This window comes from Stenella coeruleoalba, assembly GCF_951394435.1.
Source record: "Stenella coeruleoalba genome assembly, chromosome: 17".
Classification (NCBI taxonomy): domain Eukaryota; kingdom Metazoa; phylum Chordata; class Mammalia; order Artiodactyla; family Delphinidae; genus Stenella; species Stenella coeruleoalba.
The window spans coordinates 51,670,059-51,690,349 of NC_137163.1; the positions used below are offsets into that span (position 1 = coordinate 51,670,059).

Genomic DNA, 20,291 nt, shown 5'->3' on the forward strand with positions numbered 1-20,291 from the left:
AAGCGCCGCACTTGACTGCGACTTGATGCTGCTTGAGATTAAACTACTACGGAAAATATTGCTCCATCTGACTGCTTGAAGTTTGAATTTCTGTCCAAAAAAACAGGGACAAAATCAATAGGCAAACATATGGGAAAAAATATTTGCCACAAACCTGACATTCAAAAACAAGGGTTAGTATCTTAAGTATAATTGCCTTTAAAAATTGAAAAATGGGCAAAAGATAACTTTTTTAATTACAGAAGAAATGGAAAAATGAACCAAAGAAGAAATATAGACTTTTCTAAGCCAAACTTTTCTTTTAATCCAAAAAATGCGAAGTAAACACTTTTAAGTAATCGTATCAGTGCAAGTGAAGATTCATTCCTTTATTCAACACCTCCTGGGTGCCTGTTATGTGCCAAACATTGTTCTATAAATATTGTTCTGTAGAGACTTGTGATAAAACAGTGACAGACAAAAGCTTCTACCCTAGAGGGAGAACAAATAATAAGTTATTAAAAAGAAGCAAAATGATTTCAGATAGCCATAAGTACTGTGAAAGGAAAACCAAAATGGAGTCAGTATTGCTAAAAGAGCTTTCTAAAATGGAGCCAGGAGTCCACTGAGGGAGTGTGACTTATGCATATCTCAGCTCAGGTGGAATCTTAATAGGCACATCCAGAACATCTGCCCAATGTTCATGAAAATCAAGATACTTATTAGACCCTTGTGATAGCCTATCCATTAAGAACAAGTATCTTTTCTGCATCAGAATCAACCATAATTCTTGCCAGACAACTTAAACCACCTCGTAGTTTCTGCCTTTATAAGCCCCTGTCTCTTTCTCTTTCCAGAAACACTCTTCCGGTTTTACTCAAGTCTGTATCTCCCAAATTGCAATTACTAAGACCCCCAAATAAAGCTCTTTGTTCATTGCAACCTTGATATTGATTATTGTTCACAGTACCATGAGGAAAGTAATACAGGGTAATGTGATAGAAAGGGACTTGGGGATAATAAGAAACTTTTCAGACAGGGAAGGTCTCTCAAAGGTAGTGATATTTTAGGCTTCCCTAGTGGCGCAGTGGTTGAGAGTTCGCCTGCCGATGCAGGGGACACAGGTTCGTGCCCCGGTCCGGGAAGATCCCACATGCCACGGAACGGCTGGGCCCGTGAGCCATGGCCACTGAACCTGCGCGTCCGGAGTCTGTGCTAGGCAACGGGAGAGGCCCGCGTACCGCAAAAAAAAAAAAAAAAAGGTGGTGATATTTTATGTGAGAACTGAAAAATAAGAAAGACCCAGTCCTGCAAAGATCTGAAGGCAGAGGAATGATAGCAGGGACAAAGGCAGGAATAGACTTAGCAAACTGCAGGAACAGAAACAAGGCCTTTGTGGTTGGAACATAGTAGGGAGGAAAGAGAAGTGTTTTATTTTGTTTTTACTAAAGGTTGGTAAAAATAACCTTTTTGTTTTATTTTTGATTCTGTTTTTACATTAAAGCGAAGGTCCTCAGGTACCACTAATTTAGTTACAAGTTTCAAAATTTCCAGAATACATAGTATCAATACCCAATTTTCATCACCTTTGTCTCCACTAAAATAGGGAGTAGAGACAATGAAATGGTTTTGTACTTTTAGTACCCAATAAGCAATCTCTCAATTAAATAGACAGTGCCATAGCTATTCAATGTACTTATTCATTTTCCTCAAACTATAGTCTAAATTCCATTCTACTTTTTTACTTATTCATTCGCCCATTTAGTCAACACATACTGAATGCATACTATGTATCAGGCATAACAAGGTTCTAAAAACAAAGAACAAACAGGCATGGGACTTAACACCTGGTGGAGATTTAAAGGGATGCTAAAATGAATGAGATATTCACAAAATAGTCTCTTGGCGTTCTTCTACCTCACTGGTTGTTCCTTTTTATCTCCTGTGCTTTTTGATCCTCATATTCCCAGTTCTTACACTGGAGTACCCCAGGGTTTAGTTCTTGACTTTTCTTTTTTCTGTCTTCATCCACACCTTTAGTTACCTCATCTAGCCTTACAGCTTTGAAATCCATCTATATTCTAAAGGCTCCGAAATTTCCAAATCCTGAAACTCTAGATTCCAACTCCCTACTTGTGAGTTGTATTAGTTATCTACTGTTCCATAACAGATTATATCAAACTTAGGGACTTAACAACTAAGTAGCCATTTATTATATATAGCTTCTTTGTTTCAGGAATTTCAGAGAGGCTTAGCTGGGTTCTGGCTTATCATCTCTCATAAGAGTTGCAATCAGGTATTATGCAGAGTTGCAGTCATCTTATGGGGCTGGAGGATCTACTTCCAAGGTGGCTTACTCACACGTTAACAGTAGTGCTCTTTGTTGGTGGGAGACCTTGGTTCCCTCTCCAACGTGTACCTCTTACTAGAGCTGCTTGAGTACCCTAATGGCATGGCCTCTGGCTTCCCCCAAGGCAAACAATCTGAGAGATCAAGGGAGAAGCTTCGTGAGTTTTATGATTTAGCCTCAGAAGTCATATACCATCACATTTGCAGTATTCTACTGGTCAAATAGACAAGCCTATATCTAATGTCAGAGGAAATCCCACAAAGGAGTAAATCCAGGAGGTAAGAACCACTGGGGGCCATCTTGAAGGCTGGCTACCACAGATGCCTAATAATCATTTCAAATTTCAATGTACAAGTAAACCCTCCTGATCTTCCTTCCCAAATCCGTATCTCCCACAATCCTCTTTATCTCAAGTAATGGCAAAGCTTCTTCCAGTTGTTTGGGCCAAAACACTTGGAGACATCTTTGCCTCTCTCATACCCCACCCTAACTGGTCCACTGTGTTGGCTAATCCTGTCAACTCTACCTTCAAAATACACCTGGATTCTGACTACTCCTATTTTCCAGCCTAGCCTGAGTCACCTCTATTTCTTTCTACATTTCTGTAATACCCAGTAACTGCTTCCCTTCCTGCTCCCCTTCAGTCTATTTTCAAAACAGTCATAAGGATCTAATTAAAATGTAAATTAGACTGTGTCCCACATGATCATACAAAGAACGAAAGCCAAAGTCCTTACAATTGCCTACAAGGTCCTACATTACTTGGTCCCCATCTCCTCTTTGACCTTATCTCTTAAGGTCACTCGAGACCTTAAGAGTCTCCTTCTTGCTCACTCAATCTAGAGTGGACTTATGTTCAGAGAAAATGCCACTTGCCTTCCCAATTTATGCCTTTGCACTTTCATTTCACTTGGCGTGATATGCTCTGCCCCCAGATATTTTCATGGCTCATTCCCTCTTCCCCCTCAGTGAGTTCTTCTGTGGCCACCACCCTATTTAAAACTGTAATGCCTATGCAGAAATACACTCTATACCCCTTTCTGCTTTATCTTCCTTTTTCAGCATTTATCATCATTTATTATATCTTTTATGATTTATTATATCATTTACTTTGCTTACTATCTTTCCCCAACTGGAATATATGCTCCACTAGGAATTCACATCTAGACAAATACGAGGCATATTATAGATAAGCAAAATATATTTCATTAGTGAATGAAGAAATTGTGCCAGGCCCTGTTATAGGCAAAAGCAGACATGTCATTGAGTTTATAGTACAGTGAAGGCACACATTACTAATTCTTATCAACTCTACCTCTAAAATATACTCGATCGACAAATAATCACAAATATAAAAATGAAATTATAAAATGTGCTTAGAGCTATAAAGAAAATGAAAATATATTAAGGGGAATCAAGAAAAATTTCTCTGAGGAAGTAACGTTTGGACTGAGAGCTGAAAGGTGAATAGGAATCAGCTAGGTCAGGAATAGTGGAGTGGGGTAGGGGGAAGGGGGAGAGTGCTAGGGTAGTGAAATGGGAAGGAATCCTGAAAGAAACAATATCACATAGGGAAGTCTGAGGCTCATGGGAGGCAAGAAAAGGTACTGTGCCTGGAGCCAAGAGAGAAATACTACAGAGTTAAAGAGACTAAAGAAACAGGACAATTAAATGCAACACATAATCAGGATTTGAAACGAGTTGGGGAAAAAATGGTTGTTATAAAGGACAGCATTGGGACAATAAGCAAAACTTGTATAGTAAATAATAGTATTCTATCAATTTCAATTTCCTGAATTTGGTAACTGTACTGGGACTAAATAAGAGAACATCTTTGTTTCTGGGCAGGAAGAGTCATGATATCTGTAATCTATTCTAAAAAGGTTCAACAACAGAAAATGATAATAGGAATAGAATATGCATATTATATGTAAAGAAAGATAAAGAATATGTGGCAATATGTTAACAATGGATGAATCTAGGTGAAGAATATATGGGATTTCCTACAACTTTCCTAAGGATCTAAATTTTTTTTCAAAATGAAAATTTTAATTAAAATTTTACTCTGGCTGACATATTAGAAACTCAGTCTCAGGATTATGATGGCATTCAGTGGTATAAACATATTATTTAGCAATACTGAGAAAACTACCAGTAGAAATATGTAAAAAAAGAAAGTTTGGAAGAGGATCTATATATCTTTTAAAATATATGTTAAAAACAAAGAAAATAGGGATATCACTGATGTAATCCTAAAGAAATATGGTTGATTTAACGGGAAGTGATGGAAGGAGCAATCAATAGAAGAAGCATTGGACTTATTGTTAGAAGACATGGATTCTAGTCTTCTACCAATACCTACCAGCTAGGTAACCTTGGTTAATAAATCTCTTTGAGCTATAGTTCACTTGTTTATTAACTTGGGATACCACTTACTTCACAAGGTCGTTGGGAAGATCAAATGAAATAAAAGTGTTTGTTAATTCACTACATAGTATTGAAAGTACTACATAAATGTAACCTATTTTTTAAAAAACTATAACTGTCTTCCCGTATTGCCCATAAAAAAATTTCATATAATCCATATAGTAGGTTTGCAGCTTGTGTTTTCTCCCACATCAAATCTGAAGTAGGATTCAAAACCTCTTCATCCTCTCCAAAAGAGTTCCAGTCCAGTGAAAAAGCAATACCGACCTTACTGAATATTCTGAGGGGAAGCCAGGGGTTTTATACGACACATCCCAAAGCATACAACGCCATCAACCTTCTGTCAAGAGGCCTCCTCTCCCTAGTCTTTCTTGTTGGATCACTGTGGGTTGGTCACTCTTTGCCCGTCTCTGGCTTCTCCCTTCTCCCCGAGAAATTCCCCCTCCAGTCTCTCAATCTCTTCCATTCCCTTCTTTATGTAGAACAGTTTAATTCTAACAAGCGTTTATTTCCTAAAAGGACCCTCCAGTACCAGGATTCTCCCCACCTTTGAAGGCAGCAGAGAACTATAAATAACAAATCATTATTTACTTGCATACGGAAATCCTTGGGTCTGTTTCAGAGCTTTCAAGTCTGTTCTGGTGAGCTATCCTTTAGCCAAAGCCAAAACAGACCCCCAGGACGGCCAAAAGCCAGCAGCCCGAAGGGCGCTATTTCCCTGCCCCAGTCCACTCGGCGCAGGCGCAGCAAGGCCACTAAGTCCCGCCCAATCGAGGTATTTCCCGCCCCCAGAAACCGTGGACCGGAAGCTGCGGAGAGGAAGAGGAGCGGGGCCGGAAGCCAGTCGATGCTGCTCTCTGTGGAGAGACTGGGGCGCCTTTCGCTCCGCCCCGCTTCGTAGAAGCCAAAGGGGTGAGGGGTCAGGCTTGCGAGCTGCGGATCATGGCGCTAGCCTTGCGACTCTGGCGCTCCCTTCCTTTGGGACGTAGCGCTGCCCCGGGACCTCGGCTCCCGACGGGTGCTGCTGGCAGCAGGGAGCAGTGCGTTCTTTGGCGACTCCGCGGTGCTGAGGTACCCTCGCTGTCCTGGCTCCCCCTTTCCTCCCCTACCGGCTGGGCTCCGGCGGCCCCTTCCTTCTTCAGGCTCGGTGGCCCCGTGTCACCTTAGGGTATGTGGTGAACTGAGGAAGGAGTTCGGGGCCTGGTGTGCTTGGAGCTCTCCCGGTGACCGCGACGGACAGGTCCTCTCCCTTTCGCAAGCCCAGTTCCTCTCTGAAAACTGGGGTCGGAGGAAGAGTGAGTCCCCCCCAGCCCTTCCCATCGCTCCGGAGAATCTGCCTTATGCCTGTCTTTCCTGTGTAAATGCAAGGAGAACTGTAGGGGGGAAAAAGACCTTGACCTCTGTGAGATAATTTTAACTTTCGGTGACGGCCAGATACGGTAATAGCACCTGAGGCTGGCAGTCTACAGGACTTTGGGAAGTTTGCGGTGTGATCTTGAAAATTCCTACGGCTCAGAACCAGAGATTTATGCACTATTTAGGTTTAAAAATTATTTTTGAGTTTCTTGTTTCATCTGCATAACGTTAAGGAAGGATGTTGGGATGTTAGCTTGTCATCCCAATTTTCACATTTCTGTTAGACTGATTGGCCTAGGTTTATCTCTGAAAGGGGATTGAAGGGTGAGGGTGTGCATTGGATATATATCATTTGAACTAGGTGCTTCATTATTTTAAATTATTTTAAATATACATTTTTGACTGCCTGCAATGTGTTCAGAGTTGTGGGGTGGGGGAGGGTTGAAAGACAGTAAGGCTTGATCCCTTTCCTTGGAAGAGCTTATAGCCAGATGGGTTGATGTTAGATGATATGAGCAGAGGAATGGGAGAAGTACTAAGTATGAAACTAGCCTCAAGTTTCCAAATTAGAGCTTTGGTGAGTTAAAAATTTCATTTTAGTGGAATGATCCACTATTATTAGATAATAATAACATTTATTGAAGGCTTACTATAACCAGGCATTGTGTTAAGCATTACCTGGTTTAATTGTGTACTGAAATGTTTCCATGCACCCTAGGAAATAAGAACTGTTATTTTATCCATTTTTTTAGAAGAGAAACTGAAATAAGCTTAAATAATGTATTCAAGTCACACAGCTAGAAAGATGTATCTCCAGATACTCCGAGTATCTACAGAGCACATGAGCTGCATATGGCCATTGTGCTAAAAAACTGAAAACTAGAGAAGCAAGATAGAAAAGGACAGAAAAAAATCACAGTAACGAGATACTAGAGAGACTTGTAGGTAATAAAACTCTGCTCTAAGCCAAAGGCAATAATGAAAATTCTTTCCTCCCTCTAAGTATATTGAATTTTTAGGGAGGTGGAACTATTTATTATTACCAGATTTCCAATTTTTCATGTGTTTTCATAGCCTTATCATTTCTGTTTTTCTTTTTCCTAGACCTTCCTCCCTGCTTGATGTCAATAAGTTGAGTTTGAGGTATTTAATCCCCAGGGGTTTGCAGAGATTGGAGGCTACTTTTCAGTAGCTCAGACTTCATTTTTCTGTCTTTTTCAATTTGTAATCTACACTACAAAACACTCATCTCGAACGTTTATTTTTCAGCGAATTTGTACTGAGTGCTTACTATGAGCAAGACTATTCTAAGCTCTGGGGGCATATTGAACTTGAGAAACAACCCTTTTCTCACTGATCTGACAGAAGGAAAGGTAGTTATTGAGTAAATGTAATGAATGCTAAGTGTTAGGAAAAGGGAAGCAAAATTACACCTAATCTGATCTTAAAGGGAAAAGGGAAAGTGTGTAAGTGGTTAGAGATGTGATATAAAGACTTGATAAAGGGAAGATGAGGACAAAAGAATATGCCTGTAGAGAGAGTAGCATGAGGCTCTGAGGTAAGAAAAGGTGGCATTTTTGAGGAACTGAAAGTATGACTGAAGCCTGGAGTGGAAGAGTAAACTGAAATAAACCAAGGCTGAAAAGTTAGGCAAGTACCAGTTTATTAGTTATCTATTATTGATAACAAATTATCACGAAGCATAATGTCTTAAAGCAACAAACGTTTATTATCTCATGGTTTCTGTTGATTAGGAATCCACATGAGATTTATCTGGGTGCCTCTAGCTGAAGATCTCTCATAAGGTTGAATCAGCCTGTTCAGTTGCTAAGGGCTCCTGCCAAGGCTCAACTTGAGGGTAAAGGGAAAATTCTGCTTCCAAGCTCATCATGTGCCTGTAGGCAGGCCTCTGTTACTCACCAGGAAGGCTTCTCAGGGCTGCCTTAAGACACAGTAGCTAGATTCCCCCATGGCAGGCATGCAGTCAGAAGGAACACGTGAGAGAGTGAGTATCAAAGATGGAAGCCACAGTCTTTTTATAACCTAATCTTAGAAGTAACATCTTTTCACTTCTGCATATTCTGTTTCTTACAAGGGAGTCAGTAAGTTCAGCCTACATTTAAGGGGAGGGGATTGCACAAGGGAGTGAATAGTAGAAAGCAGGGCTCATTGAGGGCCATTTTATTTTATTTATTTTTAAATTGAGAGATAATTGACATGTATTAGTTTCAGGTGTACAACATGATGATTCAGTATTTGTATATATTGTGAAATGATCACCACAATAAGGCTAGTTAATATCAATCTCCACACATAGTTACAATTTTTTTCTGGTGATGAGAACTTTTAAGATTTCTTCTCTCAGCTACTTTCACATATACAATACAGTATTATTAATTATAGTCACCATGCTGTACATTATATCCTCAGGATGTATTTATTTTATAACTGGAAGTTTGTCCACCTTCACCCATTTCACCTACCTCTTCCACACACCCCCAGCCCCTCTTCCCTTGCCTCTGGCAACCACCAAACTCTTGTATATGAGTTTGGATTTTTTTTTTTAGATTCCACATATAAGTTAGATCATACTGTATTTGTCTTTTTCTCTCTCATTTGTTTCACTTAGCCTAATGCCCTCAAGGTCCATGTTGTTGCAAATGGCAAGATTTCTTTTTTTTCCAATGGTTGAATAATATTCCATTTTGTGTGTGTATCATTTTGTTGTTGTTCATTCATTGATGGACACTTAGGTTGCTTTCATGTCTTGGCCATTGTAAATAATATTGCAGTGCAACATGGGGTGCATATATTTTTTCAAGTTAGTGTTTTTGTTTCCTTTGGATAAATACCCAGAAGTGGAATCGGTGGATCATATTGACGTTCTATTTTCAATTTTTGGAAGAACCACCATACTGTTTTCCATAGTGGCTGCACCAATTTACATTCCCAACAATGGCGCACAGAGTGCCCTTTTCTCAAATCCTCTCCAGCACTGGTTATATCTTGTCTTTTTCATAATGGCCATTCTAACAGGTGTGAGGTGAGATTTCATTATGGTTCTGATTTGCATTTCCCTGGTGATTAGTGATGTTGAGTACCTTTTCATGTACCTCTTGGCTCTCTGTATGTCTTCTTTGGAAAAATGTTTCTTCAGATCCTCTACCCACTTTTTTAATTGGATGTTTGTTTTTTTGCTGTTGAGTTGTATGAGTTCTTAATATATTTTAGATACTAACCCCTTATCAGATATATGATTTGCAAATATTTTTTCACTTTTGGTAGGGTGCCTTTTCATTTTGTTCATTGTTTCCTTTGCTGTGCAGAAACATTTCAGTTTGATGAAGTCCCACTTGTTTGTTTTTGCTTTTGTTGCCTTTGTTTTTGGTGTCAAATTCAAAGTCATTGCCAAGACCAGTGTCGTGGAGCTTACCCCTATGTTTCCTTCTAGGAGTTTTATGGTTTCAGGTCTTACAATGAAGTCTTTAATCCATTTTGAGTTAATTTTTGTGTATGGAGTATAAGGTAGTGGTCCAGTTTCATTCTTTTGCATGTGGCTGTCCAGTTTTCCCAACACCAAAAAGACTGTCCTTCCCCCATTATATATTCTTGACTCTTTTGTCAATAATTACTGACAACATAGGCGTGGGGTTATTTCTGGACTCTCTACTCTGTTTCATTGATCTATGTGTCTGTTTTTTATGTGAATACCATACTGTTTTGATCACTATAGGTTTATAATTTAGTTTGATATCAGGGAGCATGATGCCTTCAGCTCTGCTCTTTTTTTCTCAGGATTGCTTTGGCTATTTGGGGTCTTTTGTAATTCCATAAAAACCTTAGGATTGTTCTATTTCTGTGGAAAACACCATTGGAGTTTTTATAGGGATTGTACTGAACCTAAAGATTGCTTTGGGTAGTATGGACCTTTTAACAATATTAATTCCTCTAAACCATGAGCATGGAATATATTTCCATTATGTCCTCTTCAATTTCTTTCATCAGTGTCTTATAGTTTTTAGTGTACAGGTCTTTTACCTCCTTGGTTAAATTTATTCCTAGGTGTTTTATTCTTTTTGGCGAAACTGTAAATGGGATTATTTTCTCAACTTCTATTTTTAATAGTTTGTTATTAGTATATAAAAACATTTTTTGTGTATTGATTTTATATGCTGCAACTTTACTTAATTCGTATATTATTTCTAACAGTTTTTTTGTGGAGTCTTTAGGGTTTTCTGTGTATGCCATCATGTCATCTGCATGTACTGATAATTTTACTTCTTTTCCAATTTGTATGCCCCACACCTTTTTTTTTTTCTTGCCTAATTGCTCTGGCTAGGACTTCCAATACTATACTGAATAAAAGTGGCAAGAGAGGGTATCCTTGTCTTGTTTCTCATCTTAGAGGAGAAGCTTTCAACTTTTCACTATTGACTGTGATGTTAGCCATGGGTTTGTCATTTATGGCCTTTACTACGTTGAGGTACATTCCCTCTATACCCTCTTTGTTCAGAATTTTATCATAAATAGATACTGAATTTTTGACAAATGCTTTTTCTGCACCTATTGAGATGATCATATGATTTTTTGGCATTCATTTTGTTAATATGGTGAATCAGATTGATTTGCAGATGTTAAACCATCCTTGCATCCCTAAAATAAATCCCACTTGATCTTGGCTTATGATTCTTTTAGTGTATTATTGAATTTCATTTGCTAATTCTGTTGAAGATTTTTGCATCTATGTTCATCAGGGATATTGGCCTGTACTTTTTTTTTTCTTGTAATGTTCTTTTCTGACTTTGGTATTAGGGTAATGCTAGCCTCATAAAATGAGTTTGGAAGTTTTTCCTCTTCTATTTTTGAAAGAGTTTGAGAAGCATTGGTATTCATTCCTTAAATGTTTGATAGAATTCACCATTGAATCCATCTAGTCCTAGGCCATTCTTTGTTGGGAGGCTTTTGATTACTGATTCAATTGCCTCAATTGGTAATTGGTCTGTTCAGATTTTCTGTTTCTTCATGATACAGTCTTGGTAGGTTGTATGTTAGGAATTTATCCATTTCTTCTAGTTTGTTCAATTTGTCGGTGTATAATTGTTCATAGTAGACTCGTATGGTCCTTTGTACTTCTGTGGTATTGGTTGTGCTGTCTCGTCTTTCATTTATAATTTTATTTATTTGAGTCCTCTCTTTTTCACTTGGTGAATCTAGTTAATGTTTGTCTATTTTGTGTACCTTAAAAGAAAAAAAAAACCAAAAAACCCGGGTCTTCATTTTATTGATCATTTCTCTTGTCTTTTTAGTCTCTATTTCATTTGTTCCCCCTCTGATTTTAGTTATTCCTTCCTTCTGCTAATTTGGGGTTTTGTTTGTTTTTCTTTTTTTTTTTTTTTCCCAGCTCCTTGAGGTGTAAAGTGAGTTGTTTAATTGAAATCTTTCATGTTTGTTAACATAGGCATTTATCACTATGAACTTCCCTCTTAGAACTGCTTTTGCTATATCCTACAGGTTTTGGTATGCTGTATTGCCATTTTCAGTTTTTTCAAGGTGTTTTTTTAAAAAATTTCTCATCATTTCTTCTTTGAAGCATTGGTTGTACAGTAGCATGTTGTTTAATCTTCATATATATGTGAATTTTCTTCTTGTAATTGATTTCTAGTTTCATACCATTGTGGTTAGAAAAAATGCGTGATATGATTTTAATCTTCTTACATTTATTAAGACTTATTTTGTGACCTAACATTATGATCTGTCCTGGAGAATGTTTCCTGTACGCTTGTATATTCTGTTGCTTTGGGATGGCATGTTCTATATATGCCCATTAAGTCCATCTGGTTAAACATGTTGTTTGAGGCCAGTGTTTCCTTATTGATTTTCTTTCTGGATGATCTATCCATTGATGAAAGTGGGGTATTGAAGTCCCTTACTACTATTGTATTGCCATCTATTTCTGTGTTTAGATCTGTTGATAATTGCTTTATATATTTAGGTCCTCCTATGTTGGATGCATATTTACAAACCTTATATCGTCTTGTTGGATTTAGCCCTTTATCGTCATATAATGACATTCTTTGTTTCTTATTACAGTCTTTATCTTATTGTCTGTTTTGTCTGACACAGCTACCCCAACTTCCTTTTGGTTTCCATTTGCATGGAATATTTTTACCATCCCTTCATTCTTCATTTTCAGTCTTTGTGTGTCCTTAAAGCTGAATTGTTTTCGTTGTAGGCAGCATATAGTTGAGTCTGTTTTTTTCTTGCTTTTTTTTATAATCCATTCAACCACTCTGTGTCTTTTGGTTGGAGAATTTGGTCCATTTACATTTAAAGTAATTACTGATAGGTATGGATTTACTATTGCCATTTTGTTAATTGGTTTTTGGTTGTTTTGTAATTCTTTTGTTCCTTTCCTCTGCTTTTGCTCTCTTCCTTTGTGATTTGTTTATTTTCTGAAGTGGAATGCTTATTCTTTTCTCTTTCTCTTTGGTGTATCTCCTATAGTTTTTTTTTTTTTTTTTTTTTGCGGTATGCGGGCCTCTCACTGTTGTGGCCTCTCCCATTGTGGAGCACAGGCTCCGGACAAGCTCAGCTGCCATGGCTCATGGGCCCAGCTGCTCTTCAGCATGTGGGATCTTCCCGGACCAGGGCACGAACCCGTGTCCCCTGCATCTGCAGGTGGACTCTCAACCACTGCGCCACCAGGGAAGCCCTCCTATAGTTTTTTTTTAATTAATTTATTTTCTTTTTATTTTTGGTTGTGTTGGGTCTTTGTTGCTGTGCACGGGCTTTCTCTAGTTGTGGCGAGCGCGGGCTACTCTTCGTTGTGGTACACAGGCTTCTTATTGCGGTGGCTTGTTATAGAGCATGGGCTCTAGGCATGCGGGCTTCAGTAGTTGTGACACGCGGGCTCAGTAGTTGTGGCTCGCAGGCTCTAGAGTGCAGGCTCAGTAGTTGTGGCGCATGGGCTCAGTTGCTCTGCGGCATGTGGGATCTTCCCAGACCAGGGCTTGAACCCATGTCCCATGCATTGGCAGGCAGATTCTTAACCACTGTACCACCAGGGCAGCCTCTCCTATAGGTTTTTGCTTTGTGGTTACCGTGAGGCTTACATAAAGCATCTTAGAGTTTTAACAGTCTACTTTAAGTTGATAGCAACTTAAATTTGAATGCATTCTAAAGCTGTATGTTTTTACTTCTCCCCTCCCCCCACATTTTATGTTTTGATGTTGCAGTTTATTTCTTTTTATTTTGTGTGTCCGTTAACAAATTATTTTTACTACTAGCTTTATAGTCAATTAACTCACCACCTTTACAACATTAGATTTTCCCAATTTTCATATGTATTTACCTTTACTGGTGAGATTTGTACTTTCATATGTTTTCCTGTTACTAATCAGCACCCTTTCATTTCAAATTAAGGAAGTCCCTTTAAGGTTTCTTGTAAGACCATTCTAGTGATGATAAACTTCTTTAGGTTTTGCTTGTCTGGAGAACTGTTAATCTCTCCTTCAATTCTGAAGGACAACTTTACCAGGTAGAGTGTTCTTAGTTGGCAGTTTTTCCTTTCAGGACTTTAAATATATTGTGCCCAACTTCCTTCTGGCCTGAAAAGTTTCTGCTGAAATATCTGCTAATAAGTCTTGGGGTGGGAGGGAAATCCCTTGTATGTAACACGTTGCTTTTCTCTTGCTGCTTTTAAGGTTCTTGTCTTGACTCTTTAATTTTCATGTGTCGTGGTGTGGGTCTCTTTGGGTTCATCTTTTTTTGAATTCTCTGGGCTTTCTGGATCTGGATGTCTGTTTTCTTCCCTGGATTAGGGAAGTTTTCAGCCACTGTTTCTTCAAATAAGTTTTCTACCCCTTTCTCTTCTCCTTCTGGGACATCTATAATACAAATATTGGTTTGTTTGATGTTGTCCCTTAAGTCCCTTAAGCTATCTTCACTCTTCTTTATTCTTTTTTTTTTCCTTTGTGCTGCTCTGATTGGATGAGTTCCATTGCCCTGTCTTCAAGTTCACTGATACTTTCTTCCACTTCTTCTAGTCTGCTGTTGAACCACTCTGTTGTATTTTTCATTTCATTTATTGTATTCTTCAGCTCTATGATTTCTGTTTGGTACTTTCTTATATTTTCTGTCCCTTTGTTGAAATTCTCACTTTGTTCGTCATTCTTCCTCTGAGATCAGTGAGCATCTTTGTGGCTTATTTTGAACACTTTATCAGGTAAATCACTGGTTTCCATTTTATTAAGGTCTTTTTCTGAGGTTTTGTAATTGGAAAGGATTGTAATTGGCCCCTAATATGTGTATTTAATTAGCAACCTTCCATTTAGGCCTAGCTATGAAGATAAGCTACTAGGCCTCTGTCACAGAAGGCCTGGAGGTGCATTTCAGTCTGTTTTCTCTGTACAGTAAGTCCCCTACATACGAACAAGTTCTGTTCTGAGAGCACATTCATCAGTTCAATTTGTTCGTTAAGTCCACCAAACTTAGCCTAGGTATCCAGCTAACACAATCGGCTACATAGTACCGTACTGTAATAGATTTATAATATTTTTCACACAAATAATACATAAAAAACAAACACAAAAAATAAAGAAAACATTAAAAATCTTACACTATAGTACCTTGAAAAATACAGTAGCACAGTACAACAGCTGGCATACAGGGGCTGGCATCGAGTGAACAGGCAAGAAGAGTTACTGACTGGAGGAGGGAGAGGAGGTGGGAGATGGTAGAGCTGAAGGATCATCAGCAACAGGAGACAGAGGGCAAGCTGCAGTTTCACTCATGCCTGCCATTGATGGCACATGTTCTGGTTCCTCGCTGGATTCAATTCTATCTACCCTTTTGAAAAAATTATCCAGTGATGTCTGGGTAGTAGCTCTTTTTTTCTCATCATAAATGACACGGTAGCACTGGATTGCATTCTGAATGGCTGCTGCAACCTTTGTGTACTGTTCTGTGTTCGGGTCCTGTGCCTCAAAAGCTAACAGTGACTCCTCACATAAAGAAAATCCCCTTGCCATTCCCTGCATCGTGAATCTCTTTCATTCTTCAGTTACTTCTTCCTCTTGTCTCTCTTTGTCCTTCCTCTGGGCCTCCAATTCCATCAGGTCTTCGTTAGTAAGCTCCTTGTGTTGCACAGCAAGGAGCTCAGTGAAATTGTCCTCTTGCAGATCTAGCTCCAGCTTCTCACTGAGAGTCACTAAGTTGCTGAAGACCTCTTTGGACTCCTCATCCACCTTCTCAAATCCATGAAAACCATGAACAAACTGTGAGCAAAGGTTCTTCCAAACCCCATTCATGATGACGGCCATAACCTCATGCCAAGCAAAGTCAGTACTTTTTATGGCCTTGTAGATCTATAGTCCTTCCAAAATTGTCACAAGATTGTTCCTGATTGATCACGCACCTTTACTGCCTGACAAAAAGTGTGACGTAGATAATGTTTCTTGAAAGTCACTGTAACTCCCTGGTCCACAGGTTGGAAGAGTGACATAGTATTTGGTGGCAGATGCACTACTTTGACTTTGGGATGAAAGTCACCCATGAATGGGGGGTGGCCTGGAGCATTGTTGAGCAACAGAAGAATGTTGAATAGGACATCCTTCTCCAAGCAATATTTCTCTACCTCTGGGATAAAGTGGTGGTAAACCAATCCTGGAAAATGGCCTGTGCAACCTGGACTTTGGAGTTACTCTTCCACACAACAAGAAGAGAGCCCTTGGCTATATTTTTAAGGGCTCTTGGGTTCTCTGAATGATAAACTAAGAGAGACTTCAGCTTCATATCGCTGGAAGCATTGCCACCAAACAACAGAGTTAGCCTATCCTTTGTTGCTTTACAATCTGGCATCAACTTTTCCTCCTTACTGATGTAATTTCGGTCTGGCATCCTCTTCCAGTACGGTCCTGTCTCATCCACATTAAAAACCTGCTTGGGTAAATATGTACCTTCATCAGTAATTTCTCAAAGCATTTCAGGAAATTCCTGGGCAGCTACCGTATCTGCACCCTCTACCTTGCCACTTACTTTTATGTTGTGAAAGTTGGCTCTAGACTTGAACCGATGAAATCAGCCATGGCTGGCATTAAAAGATGTGCCCTCTGGTTCTTTGCCATGTTTCTTCAAGTCTTCATAAAGGCTTTTACATTTCTTTTGAATAAGCATTAAGCTTAATGAGACTCAGCGCTGATGCTGATCCTGCGTCCACACACTGAGAAGTTTCTCCATCTCCTCCATCACTTTTCCACGCTTCTTCAATATTATCGTTGATATAATCGGCACAGTGGACTTCATATGTTCCACGATCTTGTCCTTGTTCTTTAGAATTGTGCCAATGGTTGAACCATTCGGGTTATAAGAATGAGTGATGTCTACAGTTTTTTTGCCTTGCTCCACTGTCTCAATTATTTTCACTTTTGTTTCCATTGTTATTGCTTGGCACTTCTTAGCAGTACCAGCTGCATAATTGCTGCTTTTACACTTGCTTCTGGACATCCTGGGCTTGAAATAAAGATCCTGTACTACTGTATTGTGTACAGTACTGTATAGTAAAGTACACAAAAGCACAACCACTTGTAGAGGATGACCACACATGACAATGTACGCCAGACATGTGAACTAACTTACATGATTGGACATGAGAACGCATGTTCAAATCTTTGAAAGTTCTCAACTTGAATGTTCGTATGTAGGGAACTTAGTGTACTGTGACCTGTGGGGGTGGGGAGTTAGCCACTTTAGAACTGTTTTTCTGTTTGTTACAGTTATGTGAAACTCATGAACATAAGCCTCATTGGTCACCAGAGTCAAGCGAACAGGGGTTGTCCCCTGGTGGCAGCTGCAAAAACCGGAGCACCAAAAGTATGCACAAACGCTTTTGGGGGAGATACTGGTTACCTGGAGCATGGCAAAGCAAGAGTGCTTTGATAGTGCCCACCCTCTGAGATCTCTGGAAATGATTACTGTGTGTTAAGTTAGATACCTGCTCCTCTGGCTGAAGATAAGATAAGCAAATAAGTGTCTTTCACAGAAAGTCTGGGTGCTTTTCAGTTGACTGTCTCTGTGCTGGGCTCTAGGATGGGTGAGTTTGCGTAAGCGCTTAAAGAATTTTTTCTCAGTTTGCTATTGCCTTGTGGGTCTCATGGACACAAGCTCCATTGGCTTTCTAAGTTAGATGTTTTGGGGTTCACCTCTCAGGTACAAGTCTTTAAAGTTGGGGTGCCCAGTGTGAGGTTCAAACCCTTTGCTCCTCAGGGAGAAGCTCAGGGTTGTGAGTTCGCTCCCAATACTGGGTCTCCACACCAAAGGTGTGGTTTACGGGAAAATTTTATCTCAGCCTCTCTCCTACCTGTTTTGATGTGGTTTTTTTCCTCCTTTGTCTGATGTGGAGGAGTCACTCAGCTAGTTTGGGGGTTTCTTTCAGAGGAAATTGTTCTATATGTAGCTGTAGATTTGGTGTGTCTGTGGGAGGAGGTGTGTTTAGCTTCCTCCTATGTTGTCATCTTGAACCAGCACCCTTTGGGACCATTTTAGAGGCTGCCTACCACAACTAGACTCTGAAAACCTTGTAGACCATGTTAAATATTTTTTATTTTATTCTAAAGGTTATAGGAAATCATGAAAGAGTTTTAAAGAGAGAATTCATAAGATCAGATTCGAGTTAAAAAATAACTTTTTCTAGTGTCAAGAATAGATAGGCTAGAGTGGATGCTGGAAACCAAATAAAAGATCATCGCTACAGGACAGGTGAGATAATATGGTGGTTTGAACTTTAGTGGTAGCCATGGAAATGGAAATAAAAGAATATTAATTATGTAAACTAAGTGGACCTGAAAGATAGCTTTGATGTGGAAGTTCAAAGGAAGAAGTCAAGAATGATTCTCAGTTTTCTGGCTACTCTAGCAGTGTGGATGGTGGTACTCTTTCCTGGGATAGGACCAAAGAAAACAATTTGGAGGGTTAAAGGAAGAGGTGAGTTACCTTTTGGGGTAATTAAGGTGAATATGATGAGATAGCCAAGTTAAAATGTGGAATAGACAGTAGTTTGATAGGTCTGATTTTTACCTTCTGATGCCTGGGCTGGAGATCGAGATTCGGAGACTTTAGCATATGGTTGTAAATGATGCCATGGTAGAAGTTGAAAGTACAGTTGACCCCTGAACAATGCAGGGGTTAAGGGTGCTGGCCCCCCAAGCAGTCGAAAATCTGCTTATAACTTTACAGTCCTCTGTATCTGTGGGTTCAACTGTTTAGTACTGTAGTACATATTTATTGAAGAATATCCACATATAAGTGGACCCGCACAGCTTAAACCTGTGTTGTTGGAGGGTCAAATGTATTTAATAGTAAGATGAGAAGAAGGCCTATCACAGAGGAATTCCAACGTTTAAGAGGAGGCGGAGCTGGCAAGAAGTTAGTAGAAAAACCAGGAGATGGTGGTGACACATTCCTTTCCATCTAGTGATGAGTTTGTATATTTGAATTCCTTCTAGCTTGAAATCATTATAAATCAGTGTTGAAGAAAAGACATATCTAAGAGATAGCTTGCTTCTTTTGTTCAACAAATTTTTTTTTTAACAAATATTTTTTCAGAATTCATTGTATGGAAGGCATTGTGCTGAGTAATGGCTAAATACCATGAAGGGGAAAACTGAGTGAAGTGGGCTTGAGGGAAACAATAGCTGTTTTGGCTGATACTTGAGATGCCTGTTATACTTCATGTGGAGGTAAATGTTTGGGCAGCTGAATATATGATTCTGAAGTTAAGTGGAGACCTCTGGGCTTTTTAAAATTTGCATGTTTTTGGCATGTTGATGGCATTTAAAGCCATGAAACAAAATGAGATCACCAAAATGATATGTATAGAGAAACGAAGGTCTGGGATTAAACCCAGGACACACCTGGGCAGTGAGGTTTTGGAGATGAAGAACCAACAAAAGAGAAGGAGCAGTTATTGAAATAGGAGTAAATTCAAGAGAGTAGTGTTACAAAAGCTAAGCGAAGAGTGCTTCAAGAGTGAGAGAACACAGCAAGTACTGAGGAAAGGGATTGGATGAATTATAAAATGATGAGGAAATTTGGGGGATTGACAGATATGTTCATTATCTTGATTGTGGTGATAGTTTTACGGGTTTACATATATCTTAACACATGGTACACATTATGAATATGCAGTTTATTTTATGTCACATATCTCAATAAAGCGATATTTTAAAAATTTCTTATATTAACCATCCATTTATGATTTTTTTTTTTAAAAGGGAGTGAACAGCTGTCAATTGCTGTTGATAGATCAAGTAAGATGAGAGTTTACTAGGAAGTATCATCCTTGGTTGCCTTAACTAGAATACCATCAGTGGAGTTGTGGGGATAAAAGTGATTTGTGTGAGTTCAAGAGAAAATGGGAAGAGAGGAAGTGGAGACAGAGCTCTAGAAAACTTTTTGAAAGAGTTTTGCTGAAAAGAGAATTTGGAAAATGAGACTGAAGGGAGATGTGAAGTCAAAAGGAAGCTTTTTGTTTTGTTTTTGTTTGTTTGTTTGTTTTACGGTTTGCGGGCTTCTCACTGTTGTGGCCTCTCCCGTTGTGGAGCACAGGCTCTGGACGCGCAGGGTCAGCACCCATGGCTCACGGGCCCAGCCACTTAGCTGGCATGTGGGATCTTTCCGGACCGGGGCACGAACCCATGTCCCCTGCATCAGCAGGCGGACGCTCAACCACTGTGCCACCAGGGAAGCCCTGTTTTCTTTTTAAGAAGGGAACAATTACAGCTTACAAAGATAGTATAGCTTGTTTTTATTCAGATGGGAATAAATTGACAGAAAGGAAAAAATTGATGCTATGTGAAAAAAAGGGAAGAATTGCTGCAGTGATATCCATATACTCCTTTGCCATTGGTCTTGAGAATTCTGGCCATAATTATGAAAATTAATTTCTAAATCTGTTTTGATATGCTCTTTATTTTATTCATGGTTTATTTTAAAACTGGGTTTCATGGATCACTTTTGAAGATAGCTTTATTTAAAGCCATGTATATTTTTTATGTGTAATTACCATATTTGATATCTTTCATCTTGTCTGTTCTTAAGGTTGATATTAATTATATTGGTGTCTCTTATTTTATTTCAAGAAATTATAATATCCATGCTTCCTCAAATAAAATGTAGATATTCC

General features: G+C 39.1%; 2 protein-coding genes across 6 annotated transcripts in view; one reads left to right on the top strand and one right to left on the bottom strand.

The window, feature by feature from the left end:
• Positions 1-5,475, bottom strand: part of CPNE3 (copine 3) — a 51,727-nt gene extending 46,252 nt beyond the window's left edge. For both annotated transcript variants that reach the window (XM_079901453.1, XM_079901451.1), the window contains exon 1: positions 5,348-5,475. The gene's annotated coding sequence lies outside the window, so the exon portion shown is untranslated. The remainder of the gene's footprint in view (positions 1-5,347) is intronic.
• Positions 5,476-5,569: 94 nt separating this feature from the next.
• Positions 5,570-20,291, top strand: part of RMDN1 (regulator of microtubule dynamics 1) — a 43,162-nt gene continuing 28,440 nt past the window's right edge. For 2 of the 4 annotated variants that reach the window (XM_079901454.1, XM_079901455.1), the window contains exon 1: positions 5,576-5,827. In XM_079901454.1, the coding sequence (XP_079757580.1) occupies positions 5,699-5,827 (129 nt within the window). In that variant the 5' untranslated portion in view covers positions 5,576-5,698. Of the gene's footprint in view, positions 5,828-18,745; positions 18,847-20,291 lie in introns of those variants that run through there. The other 2 variants (XM_079901457.1, XM_079901456.1) reach the window with 2 other exon arrangements.